The sequence below is a fragment of the Colossoma macropomum genome, unplaced genomic scaffold (genome assembly GCF_904425465.1).
Source record: "Colossoma macropomum unplaced genomic scaffold, Colossoma_macropomum, whole genome shotgun sequence".
NCBI classification, from domain to species: Eukaryota; Metazoa; Chordata; class Actinopteri; order Characiformes; family Serrasalmidae; genus Colossoma; species Colossoma macropomum.
In genome coordinates, this window is record NW_023494792.1 from 15,088,536 (window position 1) to 15,108,729 (window position 20,194).

Below are 20,194 nucleotides of genomic sequence, written 5' to 3' on the forward strand. Positions count from 1 at the left end.
GATTTGTGTAATTTGTTTTATTGACTAATTAATTGAATTGTGTTTTTTTATTTGTTTTTTTTTTAGTTGTTTTTGTTTTTTTCTTTTTGGATTGGACTAATTAATTCATATGTTCTAACAGTCTTTTAATGTCAATCAGGCTATATAAATGAAACCAGTGTAAAACAATAAGGTGAACCTTAACAGAAAAGAATGATTAAGGCTCTTTGGTATGAGCAATGTTCTTGTCCACTTGTTGGTTTAAGTCCTTTGTGTTCAGCTTGTAGACTGTCCTCTTTAAAGCTATTAGCTTTCTACTTAATGCAAATCATCTCCATTTGACTTATTCCACGCTAAATACACATGGATGTGCTGCTTCTCTCCGATTGTTAATTTAGCCAATTAGGGACGGTTATGATCAGCCTCTCTGGCTAATCACTAGGTACAAATTAAAACTGGCAGTAGTAGCTTTTTGTCAGTTTGCAGATTCATTTGAATAATTAATGTCTCTTCAGAATTGTGGATTCCCCACTGGCTGTGTGAGAATTAATAGGAAATGCTATTTAGCCCACAGAAGAAACGCAAATTTGTTTTTTTTTTCTTCTGAAGTTTTATACATACAGGAGTTTGGCAAACATTTTTGGTGCTTCCATTTAAATTTATCCATTTAAAGTTCAGGTACCTGTAAATGCCTAGTTTGTGTGAGTGCAGTGTTTTATATCCTGTACTTCAGTGACTTCATAAGGCTGGGCAGAATATCTTTGATATGCTCATTGTCAAAAGTAGTGAGTTTTGCTCTAAGATATTGCTCTTGGTAGGGGCATTCACAGGGATCTTATGCTTCCTGTTCTAGCCTTTTTACAGTGATCTGATTCGTTTTTGTTGAATGGTTTTGTTAAATCTCAGATCTCTGAATGAGATGTGTTATAGAATAAAAATTGCCTTAATGCTGGTCAAGAAGACCTTGACCGTCCAGAGTCAAATGAAATGAGGACATAAAGTGATCCGATTTGTCAGTCCATATAGCCTTTTGCACGACAAGCATGCAACATCAAAATGATAGCCAAAGATGGTGTATTATAGAGTATTTCAATCCTCTTCTGCCTGTTTAGATGCCTCTGTGCTCTCTGCGATAAAGAGTTGGATAGCTGTGATGTACTATCACCTACAGAGCATGTCTGAATTAGCTGAATGCCACTAGCCTTTCAGAGGGACTAAGTAAATGACACCAGTGGAGTGTTTCAGCATCCTGACAGCATGTACAGTGCTGGGATTTTACCAGCAGTGAAGGCTCCGTTAACATAAAGTTGCTTTCTGGCATGTTGTTGATTGACCGTCACATCAGGAATCACATGCCTGTGACACATTTGATTTGGTGATTGCTGCTTATTTATGACAGTTGCATGGTGGGGTCATCCAGGCTTCCTAGCGAGCAGGGTTCATACCAGAGTTAACGTGTTAGTGTGTGAGATGCACCTGTGGGTGTGCAGTGACAGCGTTCAGCCATCTCCAGGAGTGACAGCCAAGACAATAATCGCAAAGCATCCCTCTTCTCACCTGTCAGTCCTAATCCCTGCCTCACTCGCCTGTCTGTCGCACATAAACGCCCAATTTGACATGAGCATTTACTAACTCCCCACCCCCAAACCCTACTCACGATGTAAACATGACATGCGTCTGGGTTGTCATCTCTTACTTTGTAACTTATCCAGGGGTCCAAATATGCACTTATGTACAACCATGTACACTTAAACATAGGCATGCACTACATTGGTAAGGTGGTGACTTTTGAGTTTAACATGTATTTCTGTTAAGTAGAAAGTGGAAGAAGCATCCTTATAAACAGACCTCCTTTCAAATACAACTTCAGAGAACAGCTGTCATTTCTTATGTGATAAAGTCTGTAAGTGTCTATTTATTAGCAGTCTAAGGTGTTCACATTTGACAGTGACATTTACAATTCTTTCTCAACATGGAAAAAATAATCTCAAATATTCATAGCTTTTTTCACTCTTAACACATTTATAATTACATATTAGATTAGGCCCTTCAGAGCTGTTTCTCTGGGCTCCTAGTACTGATTAACCCTTGTTGACTGGGTTAGCGTTTAGCTCGTCTCAAATACACTTGCTTCATTAGGTATGGACAAAGAGTTTGCTCCTCAATGCTCCACTCCCACCAGACCAGCCAAGCGTGAGGCAGCACTGCTGAAGATTTTGATGGCCACTGTGTGAGCAAGCTCATCCTGCTATTTAATACGGCGAAGTAAAATGCACACTAATCAGGATATATTTCTTTTTAAAAATGTGATTTAGGAATGTTTCTGGTTTATTAAGGATATTCTGACTTGAATTATACAGAATTTACACAGTACAGTGTATGTGTGTGTGAGTACGTGAATATTACTGTGCAAATGTCTGAGCTGTAAGTGTTTTTCTGCCAGTAAAAATAAATATAACTTTAGTGTAGTATAGTATTGGTATAGTAAATATAACATTAGAATAAATGGAAACAGAAATTAATGCAACAATTAAGTAACAAGAATGTATTTTTCTGAAGTTGTTGATATCTTCTGAGTTAGCTAGAAGAACAATTAGCACAGCTGATTTAAAGTAAAGAAGACATGGTGGATGGTAACTACAATTAATACTGGGCTACAATGAAGAGAGGTTTGGAAATGGTTAGATGAAAACACTGACATGCATAAAATGACATATATAAATCACTTATTGTATGAATGTTGTTTATGTGTATTTATTATATCTTTTAGTACTGTGCAGCAGGGACCATACTTCATTTATTTAATTTCCTTCTCTGTCAAAGCGACTTTACCAAAACTGTTTAATAAATCATTCATTTTTCAGGAGTTATTTTGAAGAAGATTAGATATAAGATAATCCACTTGCATAAGGAAGGGGAAAGTCAAAGGAAAATAAGTGGAGTTTCCAAAACTAAAGCTCAAAAACTATTAGAAGATATAGCGAAAACAAGACTCCTAACAAATGTGCAGGACCTGGTTAGACCCTCAAAACTGTCCCCGTCAGATAAACAGAACTTAAAGCTTTATATTTAAGAGAGAGGAGAAAATTAAGCTGCTTTAGATCTAAGAAAATGCACAGGTGTTTCCATCTTTCCACAACTCTACTCAGCGCTGTGGGTCTGAAAGGATGTCAAAGAAGCTGCTGGTGTTCTCAGAACAATGGACTGACCACCACAGGCTCATTTTGAGTCTAGATTTCAACATCACTAAATGTGTCTGGGATTACTGGGATTGTTAGAAGCAGAAAATGCAACCAACATCTAAGACTGAACTTTGGAGGTGTGAAAATATATCCCTGCAGATTTCTTTGAAAAACTCAAAGCAAGAAACTTTGTAGGAAGGTAAATTTATATAGTGAATACTTCATTACAGTTTGGTTGGTGACCAAGAGCACAGCTTCAGCTGTTGACTAAGCTGGACTCACATAAGGACAAACAGAGCAACAGAACAGAGCAATTCACACTGGTGCTCACAGTTCAATTCCCAGGCCTCTTGTTAGCAGCTGTTAAACTATGAGGCCTGCGCTGGAAATAATGAGCCGAGACAGAGAGAGAGAAAGGGAAGAGAGAGGGGACATGGGAATGGGGGTTAAAAGACCCCTCTGTCTTTTCTACCAAGATGTCTCTTTTCTACTACGAACAAGCCGAGGACAAGATTGGCCTCTCTATCTATCTCTCTCTCTCTCTCTCTCTCTCTCTCTCTCTCTCTCTCTCTCTCTCTCTCACACACACACACACTCACACACAGGCAAAATCTACTGCAACCCTTTACACCACTGATTGTGCCTCTTGTCGGATTAGCTGGCTCTTGTCAAAAAGAAAAGAGGGATTTCATTTAATAGAGAGGGATTTGGAGCACAGACCAGTTTACAAGTTGCACTTACAACGGCAATGTAAAGAGAGAGCTTGGTTTTTTAGCATCAAGCTGTGCCATTCACAAAGAAAGTGGAAAGGCTTGGATAGGCAGACACAAAGCCAAGTAACAGGCCATTGTAGCTCAAGTTTAAAAATCTTTTGATTACATTTGGATTATGGGTAATGGGTTCCAGTGTAATTACCTAATACTTGAACATACACATGTGTAACGTATGTAGCATAGCTGCCATTTGTTCCTAAGAAAAGTAACTTTTTACTGCCAACTGGGCAAAATGTTTTTCCTTACAAGTGGCGACCCTTGATTATATGAGATTTGGTTCTCTTCCATTTGAATAACGACTCTTCTGCAAATGATCATGGGCTTGCACCATAAAATCCTTATGGCTGAACTAATAACAGCAAACAAGACCATACTAACAACTCCCCATTCATTCATATTAATTTAATAATTGTTCATGTTATGGCATGGAAAAATCCTACAAATGTTGCATATTTTCTAGGATTACATGGAAAAAACATGATCAGATATAATTTTGTAAGATATAATTTACCTGTATTATTTTAATTTTTTAATTTATTTAACATATTTAATATTAATTTCCAGTTCCAGGTCTAGTTATGTAGTATTAATTCAAAAGGGTTCAAAATGCAATATTATGATTATTGAACAGGTATTAAATTTTCAAATAAGGAAAACGGGCTTCATGTAACTAAGAGGTTAAAAAGGTTCAAAATAGGAATATACCAGAATACAACAGTTCTTATCTCTGATTACCTTTTCACCCCTGGGTGGAACTCTCAGGCTGTGGTTATATTTTTAAAGCTTGATGGCTAGAAATACCTAGCAGTGTAATGTCAAGGCTGAGAATTTTAAGCATACTAAGAAGAACCAGGTATTGTCTTTAATTATGAAATGATTCAATATATATTACTCCTCTTTTGCAGGCCAGATGGAGTGGGCACCGTGACAGAGGAAGAAAAGGAGGAGTTTGAAAAAGTAAGGAGCAGGCTGCTAATTCTGCTAGAGAATCAAATCACCCATTTCAGGTAAGGACTACTTTAAAAAGCAGGCAAAACTTAGCTCCATCCCTTTCCTTCATAGTATGAGGTTAGAGGTGGACAAAATTACAAAATGTTATCATTGTCGTGATAAATTACATCGCAGTACGTTTTTCTAAGTATATTGTGGGTATGGTAAGTACTTCTAGAGCACTGAACAACTGCATGCATCATGAAAACAGATTTAGGCCAATTATAGACTATACACTGTCTGCAGAACAGTCAGTGTATAGTAACTGTATAAACTGCATCATAACAAGTAGCTGACTGAATGTCAGCTTATATATCATAATTGTATTTTATTATTTTTTTCCATTTATTGTCTTGTTCTCCTGTTTTTTTTTCCTTAAATAAAAATAAAATTAAAAACCTTGTGCCCATAGTGTGCCATGGGTTAAATGTGGCATTGCTGTTTTGCTGGTGAATGCTGTCCATTTCAATATCTGCAAACCTCAGAAAAGCTAAATATCCTAAAACATATCACGTGTCGTGAAGCTGTCTTCAAGTATAGTGATGCTACATTTTTTCCGTAGAGTTCACCCTTAGTAATTTGTAGGTATTGTGGTTTTATGTTTTTGTCGTATCTTCACCCTTATGTGACGTCCGTTTCAACAAAATATCCCTCAAGAGACAAAAGCCAACGTGCAGTTGATGTTTGTAGTCAGTCAGTTGTAGTAATCTGTTGCGTGGCTATGCCTCTTAAATGCACCCGTCACACTTCAGGCTTCACTACTCCAGCTGCCCCCTGCTGGGTCCACCTGTGGAGTGCTGAGAAGAACAGCAGTAATGAAGCATATAGTCTTGAAGTTAGGCAGCAGCAGCTTCTAATAACAAGCTAAGAGCAGTGAACAATAGCTACAAACCATTGTGTGGGATTATGCAAATGTATGGCAGATAGAGGCAACATCAGTGAGGGGTGTGCTTAGGGCTAAGAGCAGGACTCAGCCCAAGCTGATTAAAGCTGGTTGAGTCATTTGTTAAGTGTGCCTCATGTGCCACCCATCCAAATGGTACGGCAGCCTGACAGAGAGGTCCTCTTCACTGAGTGCTCTTCACTAACACCTGTGGTCTGCACTGTCAATAAGGACCCCTAGCCTTTTTTTCAGTGTTTTCTTTATTCATTCATTTTGATATTGTCTATGTGTGGTGACACCTGTCTCTTTTCATTTGATTTAAAGAAAATTATTTTCTTGTAATCTCAGAAGAAAAAAAAAACATTTTCACACTAAATCTATCAGCTGATTAGTGTTTTCACTGCACATTTCACTTTACTGGAGCTATATGTTAATCTCCCGGTGTGTTTGTTTAGTTACTCTGGCCTCCTCTATCTGTTCGTAGATACTGTTTCCCCTTTGGGCGACCAGAGGGGGCTCTGAAAGCCACACTTTCTCTTCTAGAACGGGTATGTACCTTTTTTATGTAGTGCAGCCCCAAAATAAGCAGGATTGTTATCCCAATTGTGTGCTATTGAGTGGTGATTGTATGTTTTTTTGGCAGGTAAGTATTCTAAGCGTATTCTCCTAAAATGTAAAACGTAACTGGATTCTGAATACAGAATATAAGAATCAAGATACTTAATTTGAATCTGAATATGTATTCTGAATTCTTGGATTCCATTACATCCCAACCCTGGTGGCCAAACATCTACCACATATAAATGCTCACAGTGCATATCGTCGGTGTTGGAACAAAACTTTGTATCTCCAAAATGGTCACTTTACAGGAGAAGGAAAAAACATTCTTAACTTATAATAAAAGTGAATGTAACTTAATGTAGAATTTTTCCTAGCATTTTTGTCCCAATTCTGTAGCTCCATTCATCATGAAAATTTAATGCAATGCAAAGGGTAGAGTTTCCAAATTATGGAAAAAATTTAAAAATGAGAAAAATGGAGATGCGGTTTTTGCACGACAGCAACAATATATTTCAGGATCAGTCTGATCCTGTTTCACTGCAGAGGACAAATAAACATACTAACTGTCATTTGCTAAGTTTGGGAGACAAAAAAATGTGAAACAGTGCTTGGAATCTGAAACTAGCCTGTCATCTCAACATTTCTTTTCATTTTTTGCTGCAAATCTGTATTTGCTGTTACATACTGACCACCTTTCTGCAGGTTCTTATGAAAGACATCACCACAGCAGTCCCTGTTGAGGAAATGAAGAAGATTGTTCAGAAGTGCCTGGAAAAAGCTGCACTCATCAACTACTCCCAGCTAACTGATTATGCCCAGTTTGAAGGTTTCAAACACAGAATGTTACTGCTAATCTCAGTGTGAACATGGAAATATGCTCTGTCTTGAGATGCACTTCATTCTCATTTCTTTCTTCAGCTGACAGCTCCCAGGCCCCTCCAGAGAAGAGGTTAGAGGACATGATGCGCCTGGGGGAGTTGTGCATGGAGGTGCTTCAGCAGAATGATGAACATCACTCTGAGGTACAGCACTTGGCTTCAAAACAGTCAAAGTTCTGAAAAGTCAGGCAAGGCATTTATCAAGAACCTTGGAATGAATCGTCAGGTCCTTCCCTTTGCATGGACATTCATATCACATGTTTAAAGGAACACCCTGACACATAGAACGACAAGCCTTGTTTATCATCGACTCATGATCATTTACCGTCGCTGTCCATTTCCCTTCTATGGCGCCGCGACAGCTGTTAGTGAATAGTTTGGTTAGACAGCTAGTGCCAGCTCATAGTAGCAGCAGATGAAAACAACACCCACAGCCCATCCATGCAAGGCCAACTTTAGTGAGCGTTTGTATGCTAAGATTTTTTTTCTTCTTCTTCTTTTTTTTCTTTTTTAAATTGATCAGTCATAGGTGTTGAGGCTTCTTTGGTGGAGACTGTGCTCATTTGCCTAAATGAGAGAGCAGCAGTAGACATCTGTTCGTGAGGTGTGGAGCTATTTTTAGGCTTCCAGCCACCAACAGCTGTCACATGTGAAGATGACGATAATGCCAAAGCATTTGCACCTAATAAGATGAATGGTCCACGTGCTGTTACTAAGGAAACATTAAGGTGCTGGCGCTGAGAATAGTCAGATGTGGAAGGACTTAAAGATCACATTTTGGGTTTATGCAACTGATCTTTTGTCCATGGAAGTAAATTCAGTTTATAAACATCTTATTGATGATTTATTTATAAATAAAAAAAAAAAACCTCATTTACAAACAAGTGGTGTGTTGTTTGTAAGTAGAGTTTTGAATACATTTTTATTTTATTTTTATGCTGACATACTCTGTATCGTACTGTATAGGAGCTTTAGAGAATGTGTAACTCTCTGTAATTGTCTTGTGCTGTTTCTCTCCCTCTCTATCTCTCTCTCTCTCTCTCTCTCTCTCTCTCTCTCTCCCTCTCCCTCTCCCTCTCCCTCTCCCTCTCTCTTCTCCACAATCTCTTTTGTAAATGCACAAGGGAAGAGAGGTAAGTAAGTTTCTGTTATAGCTTTCAGCTGACCTAATAGTGTCCATTATCATCAATCACTTGTGGACAGTTTTATATCTTGATTTTGTGTGCAGTGTCCCATACCTTTCCTATACATGATAAACTTAGTTTATAATTTGTTATGATTTATCTGAATTTATGTAAAGCAAATACAGCTAATACTTGTTTTAGAACAAGAACAAAACTAATAAGATAAAAGGACTTCAATTTTAAACCTTAGCAAAATTTAAAAATTGTCATACTGCATAGGACTTCAGCCATGTGAAAAGTATATTCACATCTAAGTTATGTTAAGCTCTCTATTTTTTAAGGTTGAGTTTCTGAAGAAAAAAAAAAATTCTAACAATAAATTGATCTACATCAGCTGTTTTTTTTTTTAAAACAGTTAAAAATCATTCTGGCTTTCAATACATCAGCACTTTTTATTAGTTGGTTTTGTGTGCTGTGCCTCATAGTTTTATCTACCTAATTAGCCTAATTCATTCATTTTTCATAGTTTATCATGTTGGTATTTTTAATGTTACCATGTTTGCTGAATCACCTTCAGGCAAGATCAATAGACAGTAAATTTGGAAAATTGGCAAGTGTTTTGAAGTGTTAAGTAGAGATGGCCACTTTTTTCTTGATACCAACATCGAAACCTTGCGTGTTGATCAGCACTGATGCCAGTCTGATTTTTCTTCTTAAAAAAGCTTTAAGATTGAAATACTTCACTTGACGTGCATCTAAAAGTTATCTATCAAGTTATCTAGCTCAAACTGCTGAAACCCTCTACTACCCCACAAGAAGAAATATGTAGCTAACAGCATCACATATGTGAGTGGTGCTATTTCAGGATAGACTTGTCACAGTATTAAATTGGACTCATTCACTTTTTTTTCTCTCCGATATCAGATCCAGCATTTTCTGCTGATGTTGTACCAATACCTGGTATTGGATTAATGCCAGTCTCTGAATTTCAACCTCTTTCTGGAGAGGTATTATTTTAGTGAATATCACTGAGTTCTGAGATTTTAATCCAGTAGAAATCTGAAATTTTACAGGTCTGACTGTAATCATTTTGGAGTGAATTATGTTCTGCAATTTGCTGAACCTTGGGCTCTCTCAGTAATAGCAATTAAAATAGCTCAGCAGTAGTCCTGTTCAAATCCATCTCACAGTAATGTAATAACAAAACCTGCTAATATACGCTGCCATTCTACCTGACGTTATTGTTACTGATGGTGGCGCCTGTCATGTAATGCAAACATCTGGACTATTTGTGGTATTTTGGTGGAATTACATACTTCATACATGCAAATTAGCCACTCAAATTACATCAGAAAACTTCACTTGGTGAGACTAATTCAGCTTAAACAGTGGTTTAGATAGAGTGGTCTGTTTAGAAGAAAATTTATTTTTTGTGAGTCGCTGTAAACTTCATGAAGAGGCAAAGCTCCTTAGCCACTCATGGTAATACCAATATGATTTGCATGTACACCCTGGTGTTGGTGTTTGAGACAGGGGGAGTGAAGGAGGCGTTAATGGTGTTAGGTGGCCCTATGCTGTTGAAAAGCAGCTTATGAAACGCTCGAAGATGAGCATCGTCAAGGCCAGCTCCAGTATCACAGAAGTCAAATAAGAGTGATGTATGCTCCCACATACACCCCTTACACACATGCACACAAACACTAACGCACTCACATTCACAAAGATATCTGCTCACAATGGAATCTTTCAGTACATCTGCAGCATTCTTCTCTTCAACACACATTTTTTCATTTGACTGATTGCACTTTTCCTTTTTGCCTGCTGCTGGCAGTTATGATCAGAGATTTCTTCTCTCTTCTGTGGTGGGGGGAGAGAAAGAATCTGAGACAAACGACAGGCTTTCCTTTACACTCAGTTAATTGGGCAACAGCCACACAAGCATCTAGGTGTGTAAGAATACGAAGAAAAATTGATTGAAGGACTTGAATCTTTTCAGAGAGCTTTCAATGCGTGACTTGTTGGCTAACAATAAAGGCCTTGCCAGTGGAGAGACAGCAAAAGAGAACAGCAAGTTTTCACTCCTTTCCGTCCGAGTGCAGAAAGAGATGGTCTGATCCTTTGCAGTCAAAAAGGCCACATTTGTCCAGCTGACATTTATCTTTAATCTTTGTTGTTCTGTATAGAAGTAGTTTTTTGTTTGTTTTTTTTAAATGTGATTTTTGAGTGGCCATGAATTGAGCTCTGAAAAGCCTTGGGATATTATTATTGGATTATTGAAAGACATTTCAAGAATAATTGTTTATTACTCATTTTGGGAAGAGCTGTTTGAGAGAGCTTGAGGACAGCTGAAAGTGAGTTATCTTTGTCTTGCTTATACAGCAGCTTGACCATTTACAATAGGTGTGTACAAGCTTTGTCTCCCCACCTCATCCAACATGACAGTCCATGCATGTCAACATGATTAAAAATAGCTGCACATGTTCACTGACACTTGATTATCACCTTACTGTACATACCTTAGCTTTAATTTTATCAATAATCTGTCTCCGTGCTGGAAGTTCTGGTGAAAAATCCTTTGACAATTACTTTAATTTTGTCACTTCTCAGTAATGATGTCTCATGTCATTCATATCTACATAGATGCTGAGCTTTATATTATGTGCAGTCTGAAGTAAATGATGTATAGATCATAGGTTGAGTGTTTAATGGCAACAGGAGCAAAAATAATGCAAGGAGCAAATCTGAACAAAATGTAAAAATTGTTTTCAAGTCATAATATATAGAATTTAAGTCATGTAAAAATTACATGCACATCTAATCTCCATCAAGCTCTCTGTGCTGTAGGACCTGACCACACAAGTTGAGTCTAGGAAATAAAACTAAATATTGTTGTTTTAGAAACAAGTCTAATGCTAGCTTAGAAACAAAACCTCTGTTTGCCTTTCATACAGACACATCTGAGAAACAGATTTGTCACAAAAGATGGTATTTACCAAAAGTTTTCATCATAAAAAAGCTTGGCTCTGTACTGCAAAACTCTGACCATATGTAGAAAGTAAGGCTGAGAATCATACACAGTGAAAGTGCATATAATTAATTCATCATTGAATAACTTTTTTGGCATATGTTTATCATCTTCAGTATCCTTATTTTTATTAAAAATGTTGCCTGCGTTGCAATTGCCTACACTGAAGTTGCTTACCTGTGTGGGTGAAAGCACTCATGGAAACTTGAATATTTGATTTTCTAAGTTCAGAGTGTCCGTATGCTTTGGGGGTATTGTTTTGCACTCATGTCATGTGTTTTTTTTTTTTCCTGTAATGAGGAACATGACAAGACATGATTAGCTAATAGAGCAATCGGTTTAGAGACACATTTTCCACCCATTCTTCTGAAGTGTCTCTGCGTTGATGCATCATGTTGAAATAGAAGGTGACAAACAGGATATATAAATACAATACAATTGAGATAATCACTTCTAGACTTTGTGACTGCTCATGCTAAACTGCGCTACTTTTAAACAGAAGTGACAGAGGAAAATAAGAATCTGTGTAGGTTTCATTCTTGCAACTGACAACATCAATTTGCAGAGTGGTGATTAAATCCTTTTTATATCTGCATTCACACTATTTTGACAAAAGTATGTGGATACCCCTTCTAATTACTGAGTTCAGGCATTTTAGCCAGTCTGCATTCCCAGACTTTTAGAGGCTGTTGTGGTTGCAAAATGGGCAACAATTATGTATTAATGCCCATGGTTTTGGAATGGAATGTCCAATAAGCTCATATAGGTGTGATGGTCAGGTGTCCACATACTCTTGTGTGTAGTGTATATTTCTTGGATTCAGTGGTTCTTGAGCTGGTAGAATAAATCTAGCAACAGAATGCTCTTGTTTTTTTGTGTTTGTTTTTCGTAATAAATACATTTATTTATTCACTGATTTTTATTTTCCGTAGTTATCTCCTCAGTGGCAACTCCCATGCCCTTTCTGTCATACGATAGCTACCCACCTGCGAGGCTGAGGCCATGTACTTTGTCTTTAACATGTGTAGCCAATGAGTGCGTCTTTTAAAGCTCACACAGAGTTGTGGAAGAGCTGTAGATGCTTGGAGGAGAGCAATAACTGCACAACAGAGCCTTACAATTGCTTACAGGCCTCTGAAATGATAAGGAGAGAGGACCTAAGCAGTCCTTCCCTCCCAGTGTGCTCTCTGGAACTCCCAGGCATGGATGGTTGTGGCATACGATCGGACGATAGGGCGCAACATTCTTAGCCAACTACAGCACCTCAGGGGGCCGTTCTTGATGAGAATTTGTGATATTTTTGCTGTTCACAGTTTGAAGATTCATGTAACATTAAAAGAAAAAGGGGGAGGTGCAGTATTTTTGATCGTTTGTGGCATGCATCCCAGAAGTTCAGTGACAAGTTTGTTATACCATCCAAAACGTCAACCCTTATTGAATAGTCTTTAGATCATTTTAAGGTGAAGTGAGTCTTAGTGAATTCACAGTTGTTTCAAGAATGCATATCATTTGCTGGTTCTTTGCTTAGATTAGATGTGATGGTCCACATTAAAACTTTGCATGTTCGTCACTTGTTTCTTGTTAACAGTAATGCCTAAAAAATTGGACTAAATGATTAGTTTATCAGTGTAATGAAGCCTTTGTTGTCTTGCATTGTCTTAGACACCCAGTGTAATATTCCCTGTGTATTTGTCCTGTTACTTTCTCATCGTGAAGAACTGGCTTTTAACAAATTTTGCTGAAGTGCTGCTTGTGTGAGGTAAATTCCACACTGTATTTGTATCTGTGTGAATGGCGTTTTCAGTGCCAGTGAGTTGAACTAGAGGGCACTTGTCTCCTCTATTGCAAAGTAAAGTACCAATGCAGCTCTCTCCATCAGACACATTGAATCATAGATAGAAGCTCAGAACTGTGCAGTGATAGATTTCAGATGTGTTAAAGGAGACAATCGTTACCTTCAGTGCCACTATTGCATGCCAGGACTATAAGGGTGTCAAATAGTGGACGTGCCAACACCTATAAAGCACCTAAACAGTCGAAAGCGGCCATGACTTACCTGGGAGTGATGCTTGCAAAAACACTTAATGATTCAACAACAGACTAAATAAACTAAATTATGTGCGTGTCTGTCATTCAGTGGATTCTGTATGCAAGGTGAAGCTTCCTGGACAAAGCGCAGCCTAGTGAAGGCGCGGCTGTGTTTTTATTATAGCTCTATAATGATGATATGGCTAATGCCTCTATGTGTGTAGCTCAGAGTTTGAGTGCTGTGTATTCTCTGCTCTCAAGGTCTCTTTATTGTACTGCTTGTCATCCAGTGAGCTTGTGGTTGGTAACGTCCCTCTCATTGTTTTTTGTGTGTTCTGTTAAATTCAGTGAAACCTTGAACATGTTTGTCTGCTCTGGCATGTGAATTTGCCTCTTGTTCTTTTTTATATGTTGCTATCTCTTTGTGTGTTTCTCTCTGGAAACTATGTACTGCCTGAAACATATCTCTTACCTCTATACAGCTGTTGATTTGTGCCTGTCTGTGTCTGTGTGTCATAGGCCTTTTCCTGGTGGCCAGATGTGATGGCAGAGCATGCTGAAATTTTCCTATCCCTCTACACAGTAGATATGGATGCTGCTCTGGCCGTGCAGCCGCAGGACTCCTGGGACAGCTTCCCTCTCTTTCAGCTGCTCAACAATTTCCTGCGCACTGACCGTAAGTTCACTTCAGCACACTATATTCCTACTGTCACCTTCTTCTGCTGTAGCTCTTTCTTTCTTTCTTTCTTTCTTTCTTTCTTTTTTTTCTTTCTTTCTTTCTTTCTGTGCACTCTCCCTCCTTCATTGAGGTTCTTCTTTCTTTTTATTTCTTTTACATTTTTTTCACTTTCTTTGATTTATTCATTCTCTCTTTATATCTTCTTTTTTTCATTCGCTCTTTTGCTTTTTCTATCTTAATACATACACTCTGTCCTTCTGTCCAATGCTTCTTTCTTTTATTTTGCTTTCTTCTTTTCTTTCTTTTGCTCTTTCTTTCCTTTGTTATTTCTTTCTTTGTGTCTTTATTTCCATGCTCTCTTACTTTATTTTGCTCTTTTGCTGTCTCTTCCATTTCTTTCTTTAGTCCTTTTTACACTTCTTTTTTCCCTTTTCTTTCTTTGCTGCTCTCTCACTCTTCTTTTTTTCACTCCCTCTTTTCTTGCAAGTGCTTTGTCTCTGCACACGTCCGTTTCCTCTCTGTCTACCTGTTTATCTCCTTGACTCTCCATCCAGGTCTCTTTCAGATAAACACAGAAATTAACATCATCAGGTAACAGTGAAACATGCTTAGAAAAGCTGGTTAATGTGTTGTGCTCCAGTGGTGACAACACAGAAATAAGATGCATATCACTGCTGTCAGAACAAAACCTTGAATCTCCAAAATGGTAACTTTACAGCAGAAGGAATACATATACTTTACTTTAATGTAAGTCAGTGTAAACAGACTTTTTTCCCCAAGTAATTTGGGGCCATTTCTTTTGGCCCATTCCTCATTATGTTTACACACTTTACAATGTAAAGAGTAACAGGCATTTCCAAATTGTGTAATTTGTAGTATAGAGGATCTATTGCTTATAGGTCTGACCATATCTATTCAGGAATGCTTTAGCATATCTCCAAACATTTTGCTATTTACATTGTTCATTTAGGCCTTACTATACAAAGGTGATACATTGTATATGTTAGACTATCATTACATTTCTTATGATCATACATGACCAATACGTGATCATACTGCTGATGAAAAGAACTTCAGAAAACAATTTTAAAAATATGACAATAGTATTTTGCCACTGTCCAAAAAGAAACTGTATATCTACTTTATTTCCTCAGTTTTTATTTTTGTACATGATTTGTACACAGCAGCTACCCTTTACATTGTGTGAATGAACCAATAGAAATTCTCCAAAATTACTTAAGAATGTTAATAATGTTTTTTTTTCCATGTCCTGTGAAGTTACTATTTTGGAAATTGAACATTTTTGTTTGTGTTTGTTTGGACAGTTACAATTTGCAATGTTTTTTTTTTAATCTTAAAAGCAAATTCTGGCTTTCTTATAGTATTCTACTCATTAGCGAACAAAGCTGTACCCTCTTTTTGTGCTCCAGCTATGCAGGCAACATCTATGCATTTGACACATGTTTTTATGATTAAAAAGAAAAAAGAAAAGTCAGCTACACTGTTGAGCTACACACTCAAGAGTAGCACTCCTTAAAAGACTGCCTTTTTGTGCACACTTGTTTGTATGAGTCTAAAGTAGATGCACATTGTTTTCTTCTCTAATTGCTTTCCTCTGCACCACACTCAATTATTGAATCTGTCACAACACTCTTTTCATAAGGCCTGAAATATAATGAGAAAACTGTGTGGGATGTGGAGAAACGAAGGAATCATTATTTTGTTTTTTAGTGTAAATGAGATGTATGCACTTGCTTCAGTGTGAAGAGCCTTCACTGGGTTCAGTTCTGTGGGATTTCTTTTTTGTAAACCTAAGTCAGTCAGGTTTAAAAGCCTGTTGCAGTTTCAGAAATGTACATTAAAATGTAAATGACGTCTAACTGAGGACCCAAACTACACACTGATCGTATGGTTTGTTGTTGACTACCAGATATCTTTCATGTGTGAAAGTACTGTTAAAGCACTACAGGTGGTAAAATACAGTAGTGTTAAAGCTTCTGCAATAATGCATATGTGCATAAAAAAATAAGCTGCCTTCTTCACACATTTTAAATGGTAATCATTTTTCAGGTATTTTTATTTGAGGTGTACATGCTCATCATTCAGTCCCTGATGACTGTACTTATAAAATATCAAGCTCCTGGGCTCATGTTGCTGTCACTAAATGCTCATGAGTTTCATCATCTCCTCAAGATGTTAAATGGTTGTGAAACGTGTTCACACACCCACGAGAGTAAAAAGGCTAGTGTTAATGATGAAGGAACAGAGTGAGAGGGGATTATAACTAATGATGCCCAATGAGACACCGCTCTCTCTCTCTTTCTTTCTCTCTCTCTCTCTCTCTCTCTCTCTCTCTCTCTCTCTCTCTCTCTCTCTCTCTCTCTCTCTCCCTCCCTCCCTCTCCCTCTCCCTCTCCCTCTTCCTCTGTTTCTGTCTCACTCCCCCCACCCCTTTCTCTCTCTCCCCCCTCTCTCCCTCTTCCTCTGCCCCCCCCCCACTGCTTACTCTCTCTCTCCCTCCCTCTCCCTCTGACTCTCTGTCTCACTCCTCCACCCAACCCCCCCTCTCTGTACCTCTCACTTTCGTTAAGATAAAATTCCATGGGGATTTGTGGGAATGTGTTACCTTTACTCATCTGCTTCTTCTATCCCACGCACTACTACATGCTGTTTCTACTAACTTGAATTTCTTTTTCCGGTTCATCTTGGCTGCAAATTTCTCTTCAGCACTCAGGATCAGGATAATTTCTGCTCTTTATACTTTTAGTGTAGTCTCTCAAAGGATTTGTTTTACTACTAATGTGAAACTATTTGGTTCTGGCTTTGGGCTAGCGCCACAATATTTGAGAAATTTTACAAAGGGAACCTTTAGATTTGAAGAGTGTTCACTGTGCACTACAGTTTTGGAAACTTAAGTCATTGAAATGTGTTTCACTCCTCTAGCTCAGCTGTGCAACGGAACGTTCCACAGGCACCTGCAGGAGCTCTACATGCCCCTTGTGGTGCGCTACATTGACCTGATGGAGTCGTCCATCGCTCAGTCTGTCCATCGTGGCTTTGAGCAAGAGACATGGCAGTCGGTCAAGTAAGGCCTTCATGTTTTGTAGACTCACTAAGAGCAAACTAGAGCTTTCTTGTGTAGAACGGAAAAGCAGAGTCTATCATCAGATGTCCCTGCCCTCTGTGAAAGTAGCCACATATAAAATGTTTCTTTATAATTAGATGATGTTTATTTGATCTTTATTTTATTTTTTATTACATTTATTTGTAGCCATCCTGACTTTATCTCCACTGCTTTCTGTTATTCTGCTCTTTTTTACTTGATTATTGCTAGGATTTAAGCCTCTCTTAAGTGTCCTTCCTATCTGCATTATCATTAAAGCTCTGCAATGTTTCCTTCTTTGTATCAGCCATTCCATCTTTTTCTCTTCATAGTTTTCTTCTGTCGCTTTTTCTTCTCTCTTTTTTTTCTTTTCAATCTCTGGCAGGACTATAACCAACAATCTGCCAAGCGTGCCTTTGCCTAAAGTTCCCAACCTGCCCCTCAATCTTCCTCAGATGCCCAGCTTCTCCACCCCCTCCTGGATGGGACCACTATGTGATAACACGTGTGTATGGTCCAGCTGGGCACCATCCATACTTAATGGCTAAGCCATTTGCTTATTATAGCTATAAAGAAAGCTTTTGACTTGGATTGAGCTCCCAACCTATAGAAACACCCAAAAGTTTACTGCAGAAAATGAAAGTATAGAGTACTGTTAAAACTAAAAATAAACCCTTGACAAATCTTTTTTAGAACCCATATATTAGGTGTAATGGGACATTTCTGTTGTTCATTATCATCTTAAATAATTCCATTTTTTCTGTTTGTATTTGTAATTTATAGCTAAATTAAGCATTTTACTCAGGGTAAATAAGGGTGACACATGCTTCACTGTGTCTTTCAGTAACAAGAATTAGACCATGTGGTTTGCACGTGTCTGAGCGAGCATGTAAAATGGCGTGCTGCAATGTGTATCTGCGCTACTTTCAGATGTGTATTGCTCTATTATGCATGTGTTGTGCCTGTTTAAGCATTTGAACTTGCCTGTGAAAATGGACTTGCTGCTTGATTTCGAGTCACCATTCATGTACAGCACATTCCTCCACTTTATCATGTCATGATCTAGTAAAAAACTTCCTGATACTACATTCATTTGGATTTTTTGTGCGTAGAATGATAGTGTCATACAGTGTCAGTGTTTGACATTTTAGGTTTTCTGTTCGGATTCCGTAAGTTTAACATAGTTCTGCTTTTGAATTTCCAGCTTGCAAGGAATTAATTTGCCAGATATTTTGTGAGTACCAGAAACCTAAGCTTTTATATTCTTTTGGGCATCATTTGAGGTGTGAAGAATTTTGCGTATTCTCTGCTCCTTTTCTGGGTTTATTTTCAAAGTCATTAAAGCAGCAATTCTCAGTTTCTCTGTGTCTTTCAGAGACAGGGTTTTAGAAAGAAAAAATGAAATGGACAGACATGTTTCTGTAATTTACCATTTTTGAATTTTATGTCTGGCACGCTAGCGATGTGTCAGTAGTGGAATCTTTTGATTGCAAAATGGATTTAGGCTGCTCTGAGTCTCTCAGTGCCTCAGGACGCAGACAGAGCTTAGATTAATCATTGAATCTCAGATGCAGGGAGGGCAAGGGCTCCAACTTGGAACACTATTTGTGGCGAAACCTTTTCTCAGAAACCTACCACTTATTAATTTTAGACTTCTTGATAGGGCTAATATCATTCCTTTTTAATAGTATTGAATATAATTTCCTTTTTTCTCTTGTACAACACTGGAATAACTGAAGCGAATATACAGGTGTTTCTGTGGCAGTTGATAGATGTTGATCCAGTGTTTATGGATGATGGATGGATGGATGGACAAATAGGTAGGTAGGTAGGTAGGTAGATAGATAGATAGATAGACAGACAGACAGACAGACAGACAGATCAAGCATGTGTCTTGGTGAGGTGTTGGCCATTACAACCCACCAGAACAGCTTCATTGTAACTTGGCATTGATTCTGAAATCACTGGAGAGATAAAACACTGTTCTTTCAAAAGATATTTCCTCAGTTGATGTTTTTTTTCATGACTATGGTAGAGACCACTGTGTAATAAGTCAGTCCAAAATCTACCATAGATATTCAATTGGGTTGAAATCTGGTGACTGTGAAGGTCATTGCATATGAGTTTCTTAGGATAAGCATTTCTTAGGACCTTAGGATAAAGGTGATCAGTGAGATTTGTATAGATTTGCAGTGTCTCTTTACTGTAAGAGGACAGCTGGACACAAACCATTCCAGCAAAGTGACCCCCACAGCATAACAGAGCCACTGGACCCCTCACTGTAGGAGTCAGGCATTGAGACTTGTACCATTCTCACACATGCACTCGCCCACTTTTCAAGAATGTGGTGAAAGATGACTCCTCTGAAGATAACACCTTTCCACATCTCTTTAAACCAGTGACTGTAATTTTTGCACCACAGAACACGCAGATGGGCATTTGTCTCTGTAATGAGGGGTTTATGCACGGCAACCCTTCTAGAATATCCCTCTCTATGTAGCTGTGGATGAACTGTTCTTACTGACACAATCCAATCACAATCACTTTCAAGCACAATTTCCATCTTTTTTACTGATGTATTTCCTATAGATCCACTCCCATGAAAGTTTTGGCACTTGTCATGTTTCCACAGTGATTTCAGGATTTTCCTTCAATTTGTCACCTGTCTACAGAAAGACGTTGGACATTTGGGTGCTACAGTACCAGAAAAAAATACATAGGACATTATATATGCATAAAATGTAGAGACACCACACTGGAACAAAGAATATATATACACAAAAGCAGCGATTCTAGAGCTACTATAGCTGGCAGGCACTTGAGGCAGCACTGAAAGTTGATGACTTGGTTTTGAGAAAATATTCAGAAACATCATAATATGTATATGATCTTGTTCATTGTAAACAGTCTGGACTGTAAATGCACACCAGGTTTCAGGCCTGAAACAGTGTCTGTAGTGGGAGTAGTCCTGTGGGTGTGTGTCCAGGGGG

The 20,194-nt window shown here is 38.1% G+C and overlaps 1 protein-coding gene across 8 annotated transcripts in view; it reads left to right on the forward strand.

The window, feature by feature from the left end:
- Positions 1 to 20,194, forward strand: part of cadps2 (Ca++-dependent secretion activator 2) — a 135,212-nt gene that overhangs the window by 95,459 nt on the left and 19,559 nt on the right. For 2 of the 8 annotated variants that reach the window (XM_036576158.1, XM_036576159.1), the window contains exons 14-21: positions 4,840 to 4,941; positions 6,292 to 6,355; positions 7,071 to 7,194; positions 7,287 to 7,390; positions 8,371 to 8,379; positions 13,943 to 14,099; positions 17,045 to 17,186; positions 17,590 to 17,709. In XM_036576158.1, coding sequence (XP_036432051.1) covers positions 4,840 to 4,941; positions 6,292 to 6,355; positions 7,071 to 7,194; positions 7,287 to 7,390; positions 8,371 to 8,379; positions 13,943 to 14,099; positions 17,045 to 17,186; positions 17,590 to 17,709 — 822 coding nt within the window. Of the gene's footprint in view, positions 1 to 4,839; positions 4,942 to 6,291; positions 6,356 to 7,070; positions 7,195 to 7,286; positions 7,391 to 8,370; positions 8,380 to 13,942; positions 14,100 to 17,044; positions 17,187 to 17,589; positions 17,710 to 18,408; positions 18,439 to 20,194 lie in introns of all 8 variants that reach the window. The other 6 variants (XM_036576163.1, XM_036576164.1, XM_036576156.1 and 3 more) reach the window with 5 other exon arrangements.